The sequence below is a fragment of the Odocoileus virginianus genome, chromosome 34 (genome assembly GCF_023699985.2).
Source record: "Odocoileus virginianus isolate 20LAN1187 ecotype Illinois chromosome 34, Ovbor_1.2, whole genome shotgun sequence".
In the NCBI taxonomy this organism is placed as follows: Eukaryota; Metazoa; Chordata; class Mammalia; order Artiodactyla; family Cervidae; genus Odocoileus; species Odocoileus virginianus.
The window spans coordinates 27640785-27660899 of NC_069707.1; the positions used below are offsets into that span (position 1 = coordinate 27640785).

A 20115-nucleotide genomic window follows, 5' to 3' on the forward strand; every position below is an offset into this window, starting at 1 on the left:
AGCACAAAGTAACAAAATAGCTTTAGGAAGCATGTTTTACTTAAATATAAAGTATATGCTTACCTAAAATGTTCTGAAAATAATTCACTTCACATAAGGAATTGGGACAAAAATGCAGGGGTAGTTAAAATCTAACTCAGGAGAAGCTGACTGGTTATCTGATTTCCCTTTCCTGCAATTCTGGAATTACCCACCAACCCAGCTCCCCACCCTCACCTATTTGAGTTAAAAAATTGACCTCACGGCTGATCCGTGAGGCCAAATTTGTCTGGCACAGAGAGGCAGTCAATCGCCTTGGTTTCAAAGGATTTCCCTACTAACAGAAGACAAAGTAAAAACAAAACTGATGGACTGGATATGTCCTAAAAATAATTTTGAGGACTGGATTTGGGACAAATAAGTTGGCCTGTCAGTACTTTGCTTCCAGCATTAAGTTCTGGATTTTAGGATTAAAAGGAAATACATAGTCTAAATGTGTGCATGCTAAGTTGCTTCAGTCATGTCCAACTCTCTGTGACCCTATGGACCATAGCCCGCCAGGCTCCTCTCACTGTCCATGGAATTCTCCAGGCAAGAATATTGGAGTGGGTTGCCATGCCCTCTTCCAGGGGATCTTTCTGACCCACGGTCTCCTGCGGCTCCTGCATTGCAGGCAGACTCTTTATGGCTGAGCCACCGGCGAAGCCCATAATCTAGATAGATGTAGTTAAATTCTAGAAAATTTCACTGTGTGTTCTTTGAGAAAAACAGTAAGAATATACTATCGCTATTGATACTATAAATTAGTATGAAAGACAAAAATATATGCCAGACCAAAAAGTGCCAAATAAAAAGTTCATACTGAGCTTGCTGAAACTTTCTCTGAATACCATTTGTGTTGGAGTAGGTAAGTCTGTCTCCCTTAATCCTCTCCTTCCTTCCTTCTTTCATTTCCTACTGCTTAATCCATTTAAGTGTGGCTGTTTACTCCACAAGCTGTCTTCCTGTAACCACTGTCTCTGTCTGTCTCCCATTGTTTTCTTTTTGTCTCACCTACTCACCTACTTTGCCAACAAGGGTCCATCTAGTCCTATGGTTTTTCCAGTAGTCATGTATGGATGTGAAAGTTGGACTATAAAAAAAGCTGAATGCCGAAGAATTGATGTTTTTGAACTGTGGTGTTGGAGGAGAAAGGAAATCAGTCCTGAATATTCATTGGAAGGACTGATGCTGAAGCTGAAACTCTAATACTTTGGCCACCTGATGCGAAGAGCTGACTCACTGGAAAACACCCTGATGCTGGGAAAGATTGAAGGTGGGAGGAGAAGGGGACAACAGAGGATGAGATGGTTGGATGGCATCACCAACTCAATGGACATGAGTTTGAGTAAATTCCAGGAGTTGGTGACGGACAGGGAGGCCTGGCATGCTGCAGTCCATGGGGTCACAAAGAGTAGAAAAAGACTGAGCGACTGAACTGAATTGAACTGAACTCTACTACAACCCTTTTCTCTACCTGATAGCCTCCCATGTCTCTGTCCTGTGGGAAAGGGGTGGAACCTGGGGGTCGGGGAGACAGACCCTCGTGAACCCTGGGAGGCCTCTTGTCTAGGGCCTGAGGCTGCAGCAGGGAGCAGATGGCCCTTCTTAAAGGCCAGACTCTGTGCTTGGCATTCTACCTATGCCGATTCTCATCAGTGATTACAGTCATTCTCTTAGGAAGCTCTACTCTTCCTTTTTACAAATGAGAGAACGGAAGCCCAGAGGCATTCAGTCATTTGTCAAGGTTAACACAGAAAGTTTATGGCTGAACCAGGATACAAACCCAGGGTTGTCTTCAGTTGGGCTGTGCTGCCTTCAGACCGTGTCAGCTGAAACAAAAACAAACTTTTGGAATGGAATCTGGTCCTGAGTTAAATCTATCAATACTCAGAAAGTAAAACAAGTAGAGCTTGTTAAGAGCCATGAAACAATGTACCTTGATGATCTTATACACAATTATATTTGTTGTTCATTCACTCAGTCATGTCCTACTCTTTGCAACGCTATGGATTGCAGCACGCCAGGCTTCCCTGCCCTTCAACATCTCCTGGAGCTTGCTCAAACTCATGTCCGTTGAGTCAGTGATGCCATCCAGCCATCTCATCCTCTGTCATCCCCTTCTCCTCCCACCTTCAATTATTCCCAGCATCAGAGTATTTTCAAATGAGTCAGCTCTTCACATCAGGTGTCCAAAGTATTGGAGCTTCAGCTTCAGGATCAGTCCGTCCAATGAATATTCAGGGTTGATTTCCTTTAGGATTGACTAGTTTGATTTCCATGCAGTCCAAGGGATGCTCAAGAGTCACCACAGTTCAAAAACATCAGTTCTTTGGTGCTCAGTCTTCTTTATGGTCCAGCTCTCACATCCATACATGACTACTGGAAAAACCATAGCTTCAACTATATGGATTCTTTTGGTGGCTCAGACGTAAAGTCTGCCTGCAATGCAGGAGACCCGAGTTCAATCCCTGGGTCGGGAAGATCTCCTGGAGAAGGAAATGGCAACCCACTCCAGTATTCTTGCCTAGAGAATCCCATGGACAGAGGAGCCTGGCGGGCTACAGTCCATGGGGTCACAAAGAATTGGACACGACTGATCAACTTCACTTTCACTTTGTTGGCAAAGTAATGTCTCTGCTTTTTAATATGCTGGCTAGATTTGTCAAGTTTTTCTTCCAAGGAGCAAGCATCTTTTAATTTCATGGCTGCAGTTACTATCTGCAGTGATTTTTGGAGCCCAAGAAAATAGTCTGTCACTGTTTCCATTGTTTCCCCATCTATCTTAAAGTATTACAATTCTGAATTCGTTACTCAGATAGTTTTCTAAAAACTCAGAACATCTCTCTTCACAACTTGGAGTATTTTCCCAGTAGTGGGAATGGTGAGTGGGTTACTACTTGGCTGTCAGCTGTGCAATGAACATTTCATGGGTAAGAACCATGTAAAAGAATACTTCTTATTTCTTTGGAGAATGTATCAGATACCAGTGGGGAACTGAATGTACCAGGAACACAGCTGTCCTTTTACTCAGTTCATTGCTCCCCTTAGAAGGCAGAAAAAATAACAGTAACAGACACAACAACCCAGGCAATCTTCATTAACATTTACTGGGGACTGATTATGTGCCAGGTACTATTGGTGACCTCCCCTGTAGTTGTGAAGTCACAGTGTTAGTCGCTTAGTCATATCCGATGCTTTGCGACCCCATGGACTGTAACCCGCCAGGCTCCTCCATCCATGGAATTCTCCAGGCAAGAATACTGGAGTGGGCTGCCATTCCCTTCTCCAGGGGATCTTCCTGACCCAGGGATCAAACCCGGGTCTCCTGCATTGCAGGTGGATTCTTTACTGTCTGAACCACCAGGTAAGAGTTCTCAAATTTTCATAGTTTAAAAGAGAGAGTACCTTTCTTCTTTGCATTCATTGCCTATTATATTACCCATGTTGACCAACTTTTTTTGATGAGGGACTCTGCAGGTAAACACCATATATAAATTTGTTTGCCATTATGGCCATAAAAGAAAACAGAACAACATCTCTGAAGAGTCTGTCAGCCAATTAGTGGTGCAAGTTTTAAATTCTTGTCTGGAAACACACTTTCTAGAGCTTTGCTACTCACCTTGGATGTCTGTGGATCTGGGAGCTTATTACATAAGCAGAAACTCAGAGCTCCCAACCCACCCCTGCTCCCCAGCCAGCTGCTGGATCAGAATCTGCATTTCAATAAAACCCCAGGATGTCTGTGTTCATTTTAGCTTGAGAACCCTTGTCTAGAAGGTCATTCTGTGGCTGCTCCCGCTTCATTATCTTGTCAACCAATATAATTTCCTTCTGCAGATTACTGGAAGAATTGGTTCAGAAAGAGAAAGAATTACAAGCACTCCTTCATCAAGCTATTGAAGAGAAAGACCAAGAAATTAAACACCTGAAGCTTAAGTCCCAACCAATAGGTGAATAGCAGAAAATTTTAAAGTAACACTGTTCAACCAGACTGCCACAGAAAACTAGAAAGCCAACAGGCAAACTTTATGTCATGGCTTATTCAGCATCTGTCACTTGTACCACAACTACAAGCAGAGATTGCTGTACAAAAATATCCAATTCTTAATTGTAGCAAACTATTATTTCTTACAAGTACAGTAAAAATGATTCATAATTATCTTTTCCTGAGATTATATATTACTGAGGTAAATAGGGCTCTCCGTATTTTTGTCTTTCTTTTTAAGGATTTCACAAAGAAATTACTAGAATGATATAATACTATTTTTGTCATTTTACATTTGTATTCTATGTGTTCTAGTGTTTTATAATTTGATAAGGCTTAAGTATAATAAAGATAAAGCAGTAGCAAGTCATAAGTTGAATATACTTTAATAAAATGTTTTGTCAATTATAGCTCAGTTTTTTTATTTTTTAAGTCATAGATTGGAACTTTAAAGAAATCTATTCTGTGAGAAATTGAGGATGAAAGATAATCTTTAGGCAATCTTATTTAGCCGATTTAGAGGAAAATAAAAGTCATTATTTTTTGTTCAGATATATGGTCCTTCCATATTATTGCAAATAGGGGGAATAGAGATTATTATAATTATATGGTTCTCTGCTAATTATGCTCATTTTTGTTGCCTGAAAAACACACAGTATGATTTTGAAGCATCATTTTATTCTAAGAAGCTATAAACTTGATACGAAACTACAAGGTGGACGTACCATTAATTATTGTTAGTGACTCTCCATTTACTAGTATATTAAGCAGCCTTAAAGAGTTTGATTTACATTATCTTGTAGACTGCCAATCTCAGTGGTTTCTATTAATTATACTGTGATGGAGAAAAGTCTGTTAAAGTATCAATAAATGTGGACTATCAAATGACCTCTGAAGCTAAGAATGTCCTTCCTTATCCCCCCACCCCAATTCTGTTCTAGATATTCCTGGGTTGCCTCTGAGCCACTCCAATTCCCCTGGCACAAACACTGAAGATTCTGCACTTAGTGACTGGCTGAGGGAGAATGGAGCCGATGAAGACACTATAAGTCGGGTAAAGAAAATGTTCCACGAGATGAATGTTTTCTCACTTCTTTCCTAATGCTGAGCGCCTCCGATGTGCCAGGCACGGGGGGTACACTGGTGAGAAACTGACCCAGCCCCGCCCTCCTGAGGCTCACAGACTAGGGTAGGCAGACCATAATCAGAGAATTCCACGCGTACAAATGTAATTACGTCCTGGTCAAGTCTGTAAAGGAAAGGTTATCAGGTGTTAGGAGACAGAGGGAGGGAGAAGTTGGGGAAGGTTCTTGGAAAAGATGATTGGCGAGCTGGAGTCTAAAGGAATACTTAGGAATAAACTGTATGTCTGTTCTGGGATGGGGGAAAGGCAAAAAGGGAAGACCATTCAGGGTGGAGGACAGAGGCAGTGAGGCAGACAAAAGCTCTGTGGTCCAGAACCCGTAAGGATTTTTATGCTGTTTAATTGAAAAAGAAGAATAGGAAAAATCAAGACAAGAACTAAAAGGAAAAAGTTCTGCTTCTCATTCTTTCTCTCATTTTTTAACTCTTAAATTCTCATGTGACATTCTTAGACTCCACTGGACAGCAGCTATTTATTGCTACTTAATAAAATAGACAAGTTAGTGAACTTATATCAGAAACACTTTCTATACAAACTATATTATATAGGGAACTTTTGTAGTTAGCATGAATAGATTTCTTTATGTTGTAAGATCACACATATGTGCAGTAACAGGTTATATTTTTATTATTTTATAGAAATAATAGTTTATATAAATAGGAAATATATTATTTATTTTAATACAATATTACATTGATTTCAGTTTTATATTTAAATTTTTTCAATGACTAAGAAAAAAGATGAATTTCTCTTGGCTTGATAATTTATTAGACTGTTTAATAAAATTTAAGAGTCTCCTTAGAAATCTGCAAGCAAATTACAAAAATTTAAAGGATTTTCTCACCTATGGGAAAAATTTATCCAATCAAATGTTCCAAAATATTTTCCCCTCTAACTTAGACTCAAATAAAAACTAAGGAGTAGTCATTGACGGCCCACTAAATCACTGACCTTTTTGAAAGATTTAAAATTAAAAGCTTCACTTAAATTCAGGACTCTGGTTTTGTAGTAAGTATCAGAAAGTTTTCCGAAATTAAGTGTAAACAACACATTTTACCCACTGGGAAAAAATAAAGTTACAAAGCACTAAACCTTTTAAATACAAACATTATCTTATAAGCAGAAGATGTAATTACAAGCAAGTCTTATCTATTCATCAGAAGACCAATCAGAAGTACTGTGTTACTTATCATCTTTCTGCTCCTAGCAGTCCTATGGATGTAATTCTTTGTAATTATTTTGTAATGGGGGGACTTTTTTCTAATAATTCCAAAAGAGTCTGTCTTTAGTGAATTTCCTTTTAGATTTATTTTTCATTATTGCCAATGTTTACATTGTGGATAGTTTGCTGCTTATGGAAGTGCGTAAGACATCTTACTTTTGTGCATATTTTACTTTCTCCACAGTTTTTGGCTGAGGAGTATTCATTAATGGATGTTCTCTACTATGTTACACGTGATGATTTAAAATGCCTGAGACTAAGGTACCACTTTTCTTTCTGTTCAGTCTCATCATGATGGAAAGAGCACTGGGCTGAGATCAAGAAGCCTGGGCCCCTTCCCAGCTGATTGCTAACTAGCTCTAACTAGCTCTAACTAGCTCTAACTAGCTCTCCAGTCTTGGGTAGAATGCTCGAGTTCTCAGCTGCTCTGAGTAACCTGAGTTGCTTAGACCAGGCTATTATTGGGAGCACTAATAAGCAATACGTCGTATTAGGAAATGCAAATCAGCCAGAAGAGTTTCTTGATAACATATCAGATTAAGACCATGCAGATATCTTAAAGCTGGTATCTTAAACCAAATGCTCTAATTTGGTTCATGATCATATCATACTTACTAAAAATACCAAATAACATGGTATAATCTGAACACAGTTCCTTACAATAATTTTTTGTCTCCATCAGGCCAAGCACAGACATAACTATTGTTTTTATCCACCTCTAGAAAGATGCATTTCAAAAGTGCTGAAAATCTAAAATGATGCTTTGGGCTCTGGTTGTCTGTGGGAGTAGAGAGGAAAGGCGTGGAGGGGTGAGGAGAAAATATCTACAAAAAGAATACATCAGGACTGACAAGCCTTTGGGATCTTCATGTTCTGATCAGAGCCGCTGAAAACTGAGAAGTCACTTTCATATTTCAAGGGCGCTGTTTCAAGTGGCCATCTCTTCACCATGTTCTTGTGTCTTTACACAGGGGCGGGATGCTGTGCACACTGTGGAAAGCCATCACTGACTTCCGAGACAAACAGGCTTGACTGTCACTCAGCTTGCTTCCAGCTTTCCGCGGAGATTCTAAAAATGAATATAGACCTGATCTTCTTCTAGGGGAGGGAGAATCGAAGGGACAGGAGAAAGAAGCTGCACTTTAAATCCAGTATTTGTTTACTCGTGTTAAAAAAAGAATAGATGAAATACACTGAAATTTCCTAACTGCTTCTGTTTCTATGATTCATAAGGACTCTTTATAAGGACTCTCAAAATAATGCCAAACACTGTGATGTTTGGGATTATTTTGGTCTGAACATTTTTATGGAAATATTTTTAATTCAGCAGCTATAATAACTCAGCCAAATGTTTATTTCACACGAAACAGATAGAACATTTCATGTGATTGTGCATCACTGGAACAAAACCAAAATGTGACCATAACTTTTTAGGCTTATGTGTGTTTGTATTATACCCTGATCATTTGAGTAGAAGTGCGTGATTTGGATTATTGTATAAAGTTTATGGGTTTTTTTTTTAAAGTGTGCAGAATCTGAGAGCAGTGGTTTTTACCTACCTGTATTAATTGTAATATTAACTATTTTGTAACTTAAGTTTCTGGTCTAGAGTACATTCGTTTGAGTCATTTATGTACTACTGAACTGTACCAGTTGCACCGGCCTGAATCCTAGTAATGTTAGCTTGTTCTAAAGCTATCCCTTGTGTCATATTTACTCTAAAAAGTAAAAAGACTCTCAAAATACTGTTTTGATAAATTCTAAAGAATTTGTATTTTGTTTTGGCAGTCTAGATAATTACTGTGTCAAAATTCTAACTGTTCCTTCAGCTCTAACATTAAATAGAATCTGTCTTCTCTTCAAGTACTCAAAGAGCAACTGATGTCCAAGTCATTCCTTGGAGCTACTGAGTGGGAAGAGAGAAAGTCCATGGAAAACAGAATAAAAGAAACTCAGTGTATTTTTCTCAAGACCCCAAGTTACCTTGGATGACTACTGTGTATCTCAACGGGTCTGCACATAGCACCCCACTGGGGAACACTGCATTTTCTGTCTCCTTAATTTTAGTTCTCATATTTGAGGTAAATATTTTTATATTAAGCTGGATATGTGTTATATTTTATAAGACTACCCATATGAATAGGATAAAATCTGAAGCTCCTAGATGGATGAATGACATAAACAAATTTCTTAAATACAGAGGAACTTGTTTATTATGCAATATAGAAATAACAGAGCTGATCTTGTATCATGACTTGATCCATACAGAACAGTCTTTAATAAAACAGGAGTCATCTTTATTTCTATGTGAAAATCAACATACAATATACCTTTTACATATTGCATTAGAGTGTGCAAAAAGTTCTCACCAGTATGTTCCTATTTGATACTTGCAACAGCTGCATTTTTTTCTTCCATCCCAATTCTGAGAGCCGTGATGTGTCCTGTGGCGAAATCTCAAAGGAGGTGAGGTGTAAATGAAGTCATAAATCATCTCACTCACACTTAAAGACAGGATAACTTGTGTATCAAGCCACAGTTCATATCCCCACCTGTAATGGTTAAGTGCTTCTTTTAAAACCATATATGTATATACACATCAAGCTACCCATCTTGAGTCAACTCTTTAATGATGTAATCTCCTCTTGGAATCTCCCTCCTACCCTATGTAGTAGTAGTATTCAGTAGCTCAGCCGTGTCCAACTCTTTTGTGACCCCATAAACTGCAGGCCACACGCTCTTCTGTCCGTGGGATTATCCCAGCAAGAATAGAATACTGGATTGGATTGCTATTTCCTCCTCCTCCTCTTCCCCTGTATCTATGGGCAAATGTTTCTCTATCCCTACATGGTTCATAATATACTCCCAGACTAGCATCCTTGGGGTTTTTTCACAATTCTGGGCCTTAGTCACAAAAGAAGGCAGTTCCATTATAGCTCAATTTCCATGAAAGTTTTGCACTGAAAGGCCTTTGGCATCCATCAAGGCCCGTGATTCTCAATCCAGCTTCATGTTAACATGATCTGGACACTTAAAAAAATATATTGATACCACCACCTCAGAGAAACTGTTGTTACTGGTTTGGGGTAGGGCCCAGAGATCTTTTTACAAAGCTCTACAGATAATTTAAGGCTTCCCAGGTGGCTCAGTGGTAAAGAATCTGCCTTCAGTGCAGGAGATGCAAGTTCAGTTCCTGGGAGGGGAAGATCCCTTGGAGAAGGAAATGGCAATCTGCTCCAGTATTCTTGCCTGGTAAATCCCATGGACAGAGGAGCCTGGCGGGCTACAGTCATGGGGTTGCAAAAGAATCAGACATGACTTAACAACTAAACAACAACAGATAATTTAACACTGTCAGGTCCCACCTCCTAATGCCAGGTGACACCTGGAGAGATACACGGACAGCTCCTTTCCATTAACGTGGCAATAAGATGGTTACTATATATTGTTCATTTAGTGCAGAAAGAGTCCAGGCACAGAGGCCTGGAGCAAAACTACCACCTTCCTTGTGACCTTGGGCAAGCTAATTCACCTCTCCCACTCTCAGTTTCCTCATTTGAAATGGGGAAAAGTACATGGCGTTGTTGTAAGATTTAAGTAATTGTTTTAAACCTATAGGTGTGGATCTGCTTAGTACAATACTTAGCAGATGGATAGCACTGCCATGCTGCCTGCTATTATGATCATTCATTCCAAAGTACTTCTTAAATATGTACTGGGTACTGAATCCTGTGCATGAAGAAGACACAGTTCTTTTCCCTGAAGCTCACTTTCAGAGGTGGAATCAAGACAACAGAAACAACAGTACATGTAGTAAGCGCTATAGTTGCATCAAACTGCCAGAGCGGGTCAAGAGAGGCTTTACAGCAAAGTGAAGGTCCAGAGCTGAGCCTAGAAAGATTTTTGTAACAAAATAGATGCACATGGGTGCCAGGGGCAGACTCAAAAATAGATCCAATGTTTCTTTTAAACCACAGTTTGACCTCTTTCTCCTAGTTCTGTTATTGCATAGTGTGTTTCTTTCATTCCCAAGCTATCACATGACACAGTTTGGCAAAGAGGAATTAACTGCGAACCCACTGGAAGGCCTACTGTGTGTGAGGTGCTGTAGCAGCAGGAGAGATAGACACGCAGCCCATCAGGTTCAGAGTGCAGGCACGTGGGTCATTGAGGACATCTGCAGCCTGTCACCAAATCAAATAATTGATGGCTCCAGACTTTATGGACACCTACAGAGAAAGACAAGACAAAGTCCCTGCCACCAAGTCATTCGAATCAGATTGGAGAGGCAGATGTGCAGTAACAAACCACATGTGGTCTGTTACAAGTACAGAAGAGCACGGAGATGTTCAGAGGACCAGCTTGCCAAGAGACCCAGGGCAGGTGGAATAAATCTCACTGAGTTGGTGGACCTCAACCTGGGCCTTGGAAGAAGGGAAGTATTAAATTACCTAGGACTGGAGAAGTCACTTTGGCAAACAGCTCCAAGAATAAAGGCAGTAAGAGATTTTCAAGATATTCTAGAGAAAGTGAACAACTTTCATATTACACTAAAGCATACACAAATCTTAACTCATTTTAACTATTGAAGAAGTGAAGTCGTTCGCTCAGGCATGTCCAACTCTTTGCGACCCCATGGACTGTAGCCTACCAGGCTCCTCCCTCCATGGGATTCTCCAGGCAAGAATACTGGAGTGGGTTGCCATTTATTACTTGGCTGGAAATATGAATTATAGAGATGAAAAGTGGAAATGGGATAGGAGAGCTGAGGATGTAATTGGGGGATGGTCAAGGAGGGAAGTGGAGTTAGTATTTAATTATGTAGAAATGGGGAATCTAAGTTTTCTGAGCAAGGTGTGTGTGTGTGAGAAGATTAACTTGGCAACATTGTATTGGATAAATTAGAAGGAATGGAAATTTGACAGAGCAGTTCAGAAACTGTTTAAGATGTGAATGAGGGTCTAGTGGAAGCTACAGAGCGATATGATGTGAGAGGTAGAATTAAAACAATGAATTGACAAAATTTTGGAATCCTGGTTTGGGCAGTGATGAAGATTTTGAACCTAGGTAAGAGAATTCAAAAATAGGCATGTTGCAGGGGGGGCGGGGGGGTGCTGGTCTGGGGACCTGTTGAATTAATGTCAGGGCATCCTGCTAGAATGTGCATGAGTGAGAACATGCTAGAATGTCCAGAGACCCTTGAGGATGTATTGGTGGAAGTCAGGACTGAAGTCAGGGTATAGATTCTCAATTTAGGAGTCACTTGGATAGAGATAACAGTAGATGAGGGCTGTCAGAAATAGAGATAGAAAGGTCATGGCCTAAGATTTGGGGAGGAGGCAGGTTTGGGGACAAGCTGAGAAGGAGGAAGAATTTAAGTCCACAAAACAGACAAAAGAACTGAACACAGAGGAGTGAGAAACATCAGGCCAGTGGGGTAAGCCACGAGGAAAACAATCAGGCTCGAGTGCTGCAGAAAGTCTAAGGGAACACAAGTAAAAAATTAATAATGGAATTTGATTTTATGAGCGGGAAAGCTTTTACAGACAGGTAAGAAAGACCACAGCCAGTTAAACAAAGATGATACACTGATGGAGGCATAAGGTCCACAAATTCATTCCCTTTGGTGAACAAAATATATCATGAGATTTGGCAGGGTGGGGAGTCAAAGGATAAACTTTTCAGAATCAGAGAGTCCTGAATGTATTTGTTGGGGCAGAGCCCCTTGAATGGAGGCGTTTAGGGAGTAAGGATAAGGGAGAGATGAGGTTTCAGAGGAGGCAGGAAGGGGAGTGGGTGGCCTGAGGACATCCAGCTCCTCCCCTGGAAAAGGGAGTATGATGATTCAGCAAGGTTTTGAGTTGGATGTGGGTGCTCAGGACAGATGGCTTCCACGTTCTCAGTAAAGTGCAACATGAAATACAGCGTGGTGCTGCGACATTTAACAGATGTCACCCATCCCCGTAGTCACCCAACCGTCCACTCTGTTCAGACACTGCATGGGGTCTGGAATACAGTCTGTACAGGGTCTATAAGTGCAGGATTTTGGTGTGTTTCTTGTTGCATTTTTTTTGTAACTTGTGACAAACAAACATAAGTTATCAAAAGAATGGGAGACAGGATGAGCACAGACTAACAAAAACCAAAGGCACATACAAATAAACACACCAGTAAGCCTTCACTTTTGGGAGGGGAGGAAGTCAAAGGAAGAACTCATTGGTTCACTTAAGTAAATAGTATAGCAGAAGATTAAAAACAAACGGCCTCCTTTTCCTAAGGCGCATTCTTGATTCTTTTTCTTTCAGAGAATTCAGAGTCTTTCTGATGTTCAAAGGAAAGTGTCTTAAACCCTGGTGACTTAATATACTTAAAAAAAATACCTTTGGTTGGACCCAAGCTGAGGTCTGAAACTACATCCACCTGATGCTTTATTTTCATTGATTAGAAAGGCGGTAAGAGTGATCTGAATGTGATTTAGGAAGGTCACATTGCCAGATGATCAGTTTGCCTAGTCTACTATAGAAATAGCACGGAGGGAAAATCCATAACAACAAACCGCAGCACGTGTGCCTTAATGAAAACCTCTATCTAATCAGCCAATGACCCAGTAAACCAAATAAAACCAGCCCATTCCTGGGCTCAGAGTGGCAGGATGTTCATGCATGGATGGTGAGAGTTGTCACCCTACCAAGAAATCCAGCGCTGTTCTCAGACACGCTTGGGCTCCCCTAGATTCTGCTGAAGTCCTTGAGAGGATTTTAAACTGTTGGGAGCTTGTGACTTGTGTTCAGCCAACCAAGGCTGTGGGACTGCATCTCTGTGTAACCAGGCAGAACTGATCTCTGCTCCATTTCGTTCCTTTATGTTTCCATTTATACAGGCTACTTGCTTTTTTCTTCTCAGCATTTGTTGCTTGTTAGCGCAGAAAGTGATGTCTCTGCAGCTAATAATCTGTTTCTTAAAAAAAAAGAAATTGTTGCCTACTGCTTTCTCCCCTGGTCTTCCGGAGCCAGCCACGAGTCATAAGGTAAGCTGCTAATCAGAAGTCAAGAATAAGAAAAGTTACATCATCGGGCACAAAGTTGTGTGCACTGGGGAGCATAAGATACAGAAGCCTAATGAAAAGACAGGCCGTCGGCAACGATGTGCTAACGCAAATGAAGACTGGACCGCTGAGTCGAATCCAGCCCGTGTAGTTCGGCTTTCCCCGTGACATCACAGTCTCCGGCGGCTGTCACCAGGAACCCCAGCCCTGGCGAATCTAACAATTGATCAGGCTGCCTCGGAGCTCTGAGCGGAATAGAGCTTTCCGGATGCTCTCGCCTCGCTTCCACGGATCCTCAGAGCGTCCCAGTTCCTAGCGCCACCAAGCGTCCCCGAACCCCCTGCAGACCTCGAGGAGCTGGGCAGCCGAGACTAGAACCTCGCGGCCCAGGTTGCCAGACTCCGCCCGCTGCTCTGGTTGCGGAAACAGCCGCGTCAGCCGGAGCGGCTGCCACGCCGTACCTGCCCACGAGGGGGCGCGCCGGGCGCAGGCCGCCGCGGGCTCGCGAGCGCTCGATCCCTCCTTCCTCCGCCCTCCCCAGTCGGCGCTCACCTGTCTGGGCCGCGGGCCGGGAGGCGGGGGGCCGGCGGGAGCCAAGCCGAGGAAGAGGGCGGAGCGGCTCTCCGGGCGCGTCATCGGAGCACCATGGCGGACCTGGGAGCGGGCGGCGACAGCCACACGGGCGGCGATGGCGTGGCGCAGAGCGAAACAGGTGACTGAGCTGCGGGGCCAGGTGGGGGTCGGCGGGCGCGGGCGGGAGGGCGGCCAGCGGGGCTGCGGGGCTCGCGTGGGGCCGGCGCTCCCCTCCCCGGCCCGGCCGCGGCCCGGAACGGCCGGCTCGGAGCGCGCTGGCCCTCCGCCCTCCGCCGCCGCGAGTAGATCGCGCGGCCCCGGCGCCCAAGTTCGCTGGCGCCCGGCCGCAGCCAGGGCCGCCCCTCTCGCGCTCCAGCTCGACTTCCCCCAACAGGTGGAAGCGCGCCAGGGAGCGCGGGCGGGAGGAGGAAATGGGGAGACGCCGGTCCTCCTCACCCACCTGCCAGGCTGGGTCTAATTCGGTTGAATGGGGAAATCCTATTCCCCCAACCAAACCACCAGCCGGAAAATCCTTGTCCAGGTGCGGCTCGTAGGATTATCCTTTTCTGCGCAAACCATCTCGCCTTAACTGGCGCATTGGGTGCCGGGGTCGCCCGACGTGGTGGACGCAGCCCGGCGCTCCGGAGCGATTGTCCTGGGGTCCGCAGTTACAACGTTGGTCGCGAGAAGACCGAGATCGGGGGCTCGGGAAGCAGGGGCCGCTTTCTGGATGGTGCGGGCCTGCGGGTGCTGGTGGGGGTCTCAGAGAGTCGCTGACTTGAAAGGATCCTCAAGAGTTCATGTTTTAAGTCCGTGCACCAGCCATAGGTGGGAACGTCGTCTCGGCCCCTCCGAACGCTGTTCTGAGGACCCCGCTCCCTCCACTTCCAAGCCGCGGTCGAGGGCTGGAGCTCACATCCCTGAGAGCATTGTCTCCCCCCCCCCCCACCCCCACCCCACTCGATTTCCCTCCCTCGCGATCATTTTTTTTCTTGCAGATCCACCTCTTTTCTAGTCCCCTCTTCTATTCTTGGCCAGTAAACTGTTTCTGGTACCTTCCTACACTTGGGGGCGGTGAGGCAGTTTCTTGTTTTAAAAAGCAGTGCCAGTTGCAGGCTCCCCAGTTAAGTTGCGTTTTCTGCTTACACATAATCGCAAAAAAAAAAATTGTTACCTAGATATGAGACTCCCTCCACCCTCAAGAGAGGTATTGATTTAGAAGGTCTGCTTCTATTAATGCGAAAGGTCTATTAATGCGAAAGGATCTGTTCAGCTAGGTAGAGTTGGGGCACCTAAAGTCTGGAGACTTAATCCCTCCAGCCAAAGTACCTGAGATTAAGACAAAGCATCTTGAACTTGTTTACTTTGAAGTCACGCTACTTCCTGAAGGGTGGTTTATTTTGTCTTAATGTGTTTGAAAGATTGGCAGGGCATTATTTTGGTTTGGGGTGGAGAAGGAGTGGTTAAGAGGACCTGCCTTTGTAAATGCTTTAGAGAACTTGATAAACTGGGTTCTGAGGGTTAGGGCAGCAGGAGGACAGTATCCTCATTAAGAATATAAACGGTTTGGTGCCTGATCCGCGCAAAGGAAAAAACAACAGCAACAACAACAACAACAAACTGCTTCCGAAGCAAGATTGTTCCAGTGAGTTAATACGCACGTTTTATGCTAAAAATAATAAATAAGCATTTCCTAGAATTTGCACATGAAGAAGATTTTCAGATGTTAGTGAATTACAAACTAGTTTATTCAGTGCTCAGGCATGTTTGCTAAGGAACTGGTCATGCTTCTAACAATTAACATACAAATCAACCATGTCGCTGTCAGTGAAATATTTTCTTTATGATAAGGGCAATTTAACTGGCTACCATCTCCTTCATAGAGAACAATTCTTCCACATCTCTGCCTGGAAACTTCAGTTTCCAAAGGACAAGTTTTGTATACAGTCTTTTGAATAAGTGTAGTTTAGTTGATAAAAGAATCTGCCTGCAGTGCAGGAGACCAGGGTTTGATCCCTCGGCTGGGAAGATCCCCCAGAGAAGGAAATGGCTACCCACTCCAGTAGTCTTGCTTGGAGAATCCCATGGACAGAGGAGCCTGGCGGGCTACGGTTCATGGGATCGCAAGAGTTGGACACGGCTTAGTGACTAAACCACCATAGTTTAACTAAAGCTTATTTCTGGCTCATATCTTTTTCCTATTTTTCTAGCCCTGGATTACTGTTATGGCTTTTTATGGTCAGAAGACCTGTGTGATTAGGTGCCAAAGAAAGAAGGAAGGTGAAAAAAAAAAAAATATGTATATATATATATATTTAAATGTGGGTAGCAATTGTTTGAGGATTGTAACAACTTAGGAAGTTTTTCATGTATTTAAAATATGTGACCTATATCTGAATATCAGACTTCAGTGTAGTACTTTTCTTCTTATGGACGTATTTAATATTAAGATACAAATGCTGCAAGTTATTTTTTTTTTTTTAATAATTACAGGATTATATTGAAGTGGGTTTTGGGGAATGGAGTGGGGATTTCTGTCTTTTATTACCATCAAGAGAAGAACATTGCCACCTTAAATGGCAACATTTGTTGAATGATTCATTGAATTCCCTTTTAGATCAGGTTATTAGGTAATTGGGCTTTCCTGGTCGCTCTGATGGTGAAGAATCCGCCTGCAATGCAGGAGACCTGGGTTTGATCCCTGGGTTAGGAAGATCCTCTGGAGAAGGGCATGGCAACCTACTCCAGAATTCTTGCCTGAAGAATTCCATGGACAGAGGAGCCTGGCAGGGGGGTGGCAAAGATTCAGACATGACTGAGTGACTAAGTCCAGCACAGCACATTAGTTTATTCGGAGGTAGAGCCCATTCTTAAATGTCTTAGTTTTTCTGTCCTTAAAAAGACTGTGGTCTAACTTTAGGGCAATTTAGATTAGAATCTCAGTTGATTATAAAAGTAACACCTGTAATGTGTTCATTATTATATACATATGTATGTGTGTGTATCAAAGATGGGTTGAAACTGGCAGCATACCACCCATAAAATGAGACTTTTTTAAGAATATTGAAAGGTAGAATATAAAAATCATATTTATTTCAGCATTCAGAACTGTATTTCTGTCAGCATATGTTTATTTTCTACTCAGAAGTAGTCAAGTCACATTCCTTATGATGAGTTTTTAATTTTTTCTTTAAAACGAACCGTTCTTTCCACTTAAATGTAGGCAAGAACTGAGCAAAATAATTGACTTGGAAACAAGTTTTTGGTTTCACCACTAAAGGATGTCAAGTCTATTCAGGTTGTTATTTTGTGTAGCAGACTGAAATTCACGAAATTGCCTCTGCCCAGGCTTTGTGTATTTAATTTTATACTAGTGCTCAAGAACTCTGAAAGTGAGTGTGCAGAGCTAACTTGTCAATTTAATAACTTCTTTTAAAAAAGTCTGTTGAATTAAAACCAAATCTAGAGCTGCTCTTGACTAATCCGTGAGGGCACACTTTCATGGACTGGAGATAAGTTAATACTGATGACCTATGAAATCTGTTGACACTCCTTTGGGGTAAATAACTTAGAACCTGGAATTGGGCTCTTTCTCTCTTTAGCTGGAGAAGGCAGTGGCACCCCACTCCAGTACTCTTGCTTGGGAAATCCCATGGATGGAGGAGCCTGGTGGGCTGCGGTCCATGGAGTCTCGAAAAGTCGGACATGACTGAGCGACTTCACTTTCACTTTCACTTTCATGCATTGGAGAAGGAAGTGGCAACCCACTCCAGTGTTCTTGCCTGGAGAATCCCAGGGACGGGGGAGCCTGGTGGGCTGCTGTCTATGGGGTCGCACAGAGTCGGACGCGACTGAAGGGACTTAGCAGCAGCAGCTCTCTTTAGCAGGAAGAGCATTGACCTTTTGTGTGATCTTGTTCCTGACTCTTCACTGCGTTTTTTCCAAATTATAAAGTGGTATTTAAGATCTTAGATTTCAGGGTCTGCAAATAAAAATTGTTAGGTGGGGTTCAGATGGCATTAAATTCATCCATTTTGAAATTCACATCCTAGAGCTAGTAATGCCTCATTCAGGGGAATAGATAACTTTTTCCCTGTTATATTTTAGCTAATTCTTACCTTTACATCTTGCTAAGTAGAAGGGAAGTATTATTAGACTAGGCCTGTGGGCTCAGGAGCCTGCATTTAATTGATACATTAGTTAGGCATGTGTGTGAATCACTAATTTACATTGGCATGTTCTGTAAAAAAGAATTCTAACATCTTCATCTCCTGGGGCATGAAAAATAATCATTTGAAAGGGGTTTTTTTTGGCTGTATTGAGTCTTCTTTGTTGCATGTAGGCCAGTCTCTGGTTGTGGTGGCTCAGGCCCCTCACTGAGGGTGGCTTCTCATTGCAGAGCACAGGCTCCCGGCTGCGTGGGCTTCAGTAGTTGTGACTCCGTAGTTGTGGGCCCTAGAACATGCAGGCTTCAGTAGTTGTGACTCTAGTTGTGGGCCCTAGAACATGCAGGCTTCAGTAGTTGTGACTCCGTAGTTGTGGGCCCTAGAACATGCAGGCTTCAGTAGTTGTGACTCCGTAGTTGTGGGCCCTAGAGCATGCAGGCTTCAGTAGTTGTGACTCCGTAGTTGTGGGCCCTAGAACATGCAGGCTTCAGTAGTTGTGACTCCGTAGTTGTGGGCCCTAGAACATGCAGGCTTCAGTAGTTGTGACTCCGTAGTTGTGGGCCCTAGAACATGCAGGCTTCAGTAGTTGTGACTCCGTAGTTGTGGGCCCTAGAACATGCAGGCTTCAGTAGTTGTGGCACACAGGTTTAGTTGCTCCGTGGCACGTGGGATCTTCCCGGACCAGGGATCGAACTCATGTCCCCTGCATTAGCAGGTGGATTCTTAGCCACTGCGCTACCTGGGAAGCCCCTGGGGCTATTTTTGTTTTTTCTTTTAAACTCAAGTCTATTAATATGAGTTGAAAATATTAAGGGTTAGAATAATTTAACCAAGAAATATGAACCTTCTCGAAAACATAATGGTGACTGAAAGGTTGATAAAGACATGATCCTTAGATTTCAAAAGAAAAACAAAACCCACAAGCAAATAATTACAGGGTTATAAGGAGTTCAGTGAAGAAAGAGTTACTTCTAAGCTGTGGCCTTTCATCAGGGAGGATGTACTGGGTGTAGTAATTAACTTAAACTTTTAAAATAGGTAAATGACATATAAAGTTGAATGGGGGCAGGAGGAAAAAAATGCAGGTGCAGATGTAGAAAAGAGCAAAATTTGGGTCCTAGTGAGTCGGGTGAAGCTTAGCGTGAAAGAATCTAGAAGACGGATTAGGAGTGAAGGCAATTGTTGAGTGATCCAACTCAGAGGTTAGTCCATGATTCTGCAGTCAGTGAGAAACTGTTGATGACTCCTAAGGATAACATATCTTGATAAAGTGCAATAAATTAGGCAGTTCTCTACCTTTGGATCTTGAAAGCTTGATTAGCAAGGTCTGGCACAAGTGCTCAGCTGTGCATTTTAGAAGTGTATGGTCCGTTCATCAAAGAAAGCCATTCCCTTGATTGAATTTTGCTGCTTTGGGAAGGGTCTCGGGGGCAAGGGCAGGAGGGAGTTTATGAGGAACATACATGTAGTCAGGCAGATCAGCCAAATCTCTGGCGATCAGGAGGGTAATTGGTGTTCTACCCACGTGATCCTCATTTTGAAGTGTTGTAAACTAGGGGCGGGACTTAAGAAGGACGCATGCGGTGCTGTACAGACCAGCTTTGAAGTTCCTGAAGGAAGCTCCTGGGCAGGCGTTGGGCTGGCACTGTGGCATGGCAGTGCAAGTGGGAAGAGAATGATTTAATTCAAGATTCTATAGAGGCATGTGTCCAAGGATGCAGGTAAAACACTGACGTTTAAGTTTATACTCCAGGTTTGAGTTCAGTTCATTTGTTTAAGGGTGGCATGAATATAGTCATGAGGAGGACCTGGTTTTGGTGGGAGAACCAGACAAATCTCTGCTTTAAACACAGATTTGAACTGCAAGGGAGAGATGCAAGAAAATATTTAATGGACACCTGGAAGGGTGGGAATAAGGAGGAAATGAAGGTTGGGACTCTGGGAAGATTCATTCCATAA

The 20115-nt window shown here is 42.8% G+C and overlaps 2 protein-coding genes and 1 long non-coding RNA gene across 4 annotated transcripts in view; 2 read left to right on the plus strand and 1 right to left on the minus strand.

Annotated features, from left to right (window-relative positions):
- MAP3K5 (mitogen-activated protein kinase kinase kinase 5) overlaps positions 1 to 8115 on the plus strand; it is a 244561-nt gene extending 236446 nt beyond the window's left edge. For both annotated transcript variants that reach the window (XM_070461452.1, XM_070461451.1), the window contains exons 27-30: positions 3859 to 3971; positions 4948 to 5060; positions 6557 to 6633; positions 7344 to 8115. In XM_070461452.1, the coding sequence (XP_070317553.1) occupies positions 3859 to 3971; positions 4948 to 5060; positions 6557 to 6633; positions 7344 to 7404 (364 nt within the window). In that variant the 3' untranslated portion in view covers positions 7405 to 8115. The remainder of the gene's footprint in view (positions 1 to 3858; positions 3972 to 4947; positions 5061 to 6556; positions 6634 to 7343) is intronic.
- Positions 8116 to 8558: 443 nt separating this feature from the next.
- On the minus strand, positions 8559 to 12687 carry LOC110140319 (uncharacterized). Its single transcript, XR_011485621.1, has 2 exons — positions 10453 to 12687; positions 8559 to 8924 (listed from the first exon to the last, which is right to left on the minus strand). It is a non-coding gene; the product is annotated as an uncharacterized lncRNA (long non-coding RNA).
- Positions 12688 to 14044: 1357 nt separating this feature from the next.
- The window catches only part of MAP7 (microtubule associated protein 7), a 171018-nt gene continuing 164947 nt past the window's right edge, over positions 14045 to 20115 (plus strand). Inside the window, exon 1 of the mRNA XM_020898704.2 lies at positions 14045 to 14129. Coding sequence (XP_020754363.2) covers positions 14063 to 14129 — 67 coding nt within the window. The 5' untranslated portion in view covers positions 14045 to 14062. The remainder of the gene's footprint in view (positions 14130 to 20115) is intronic.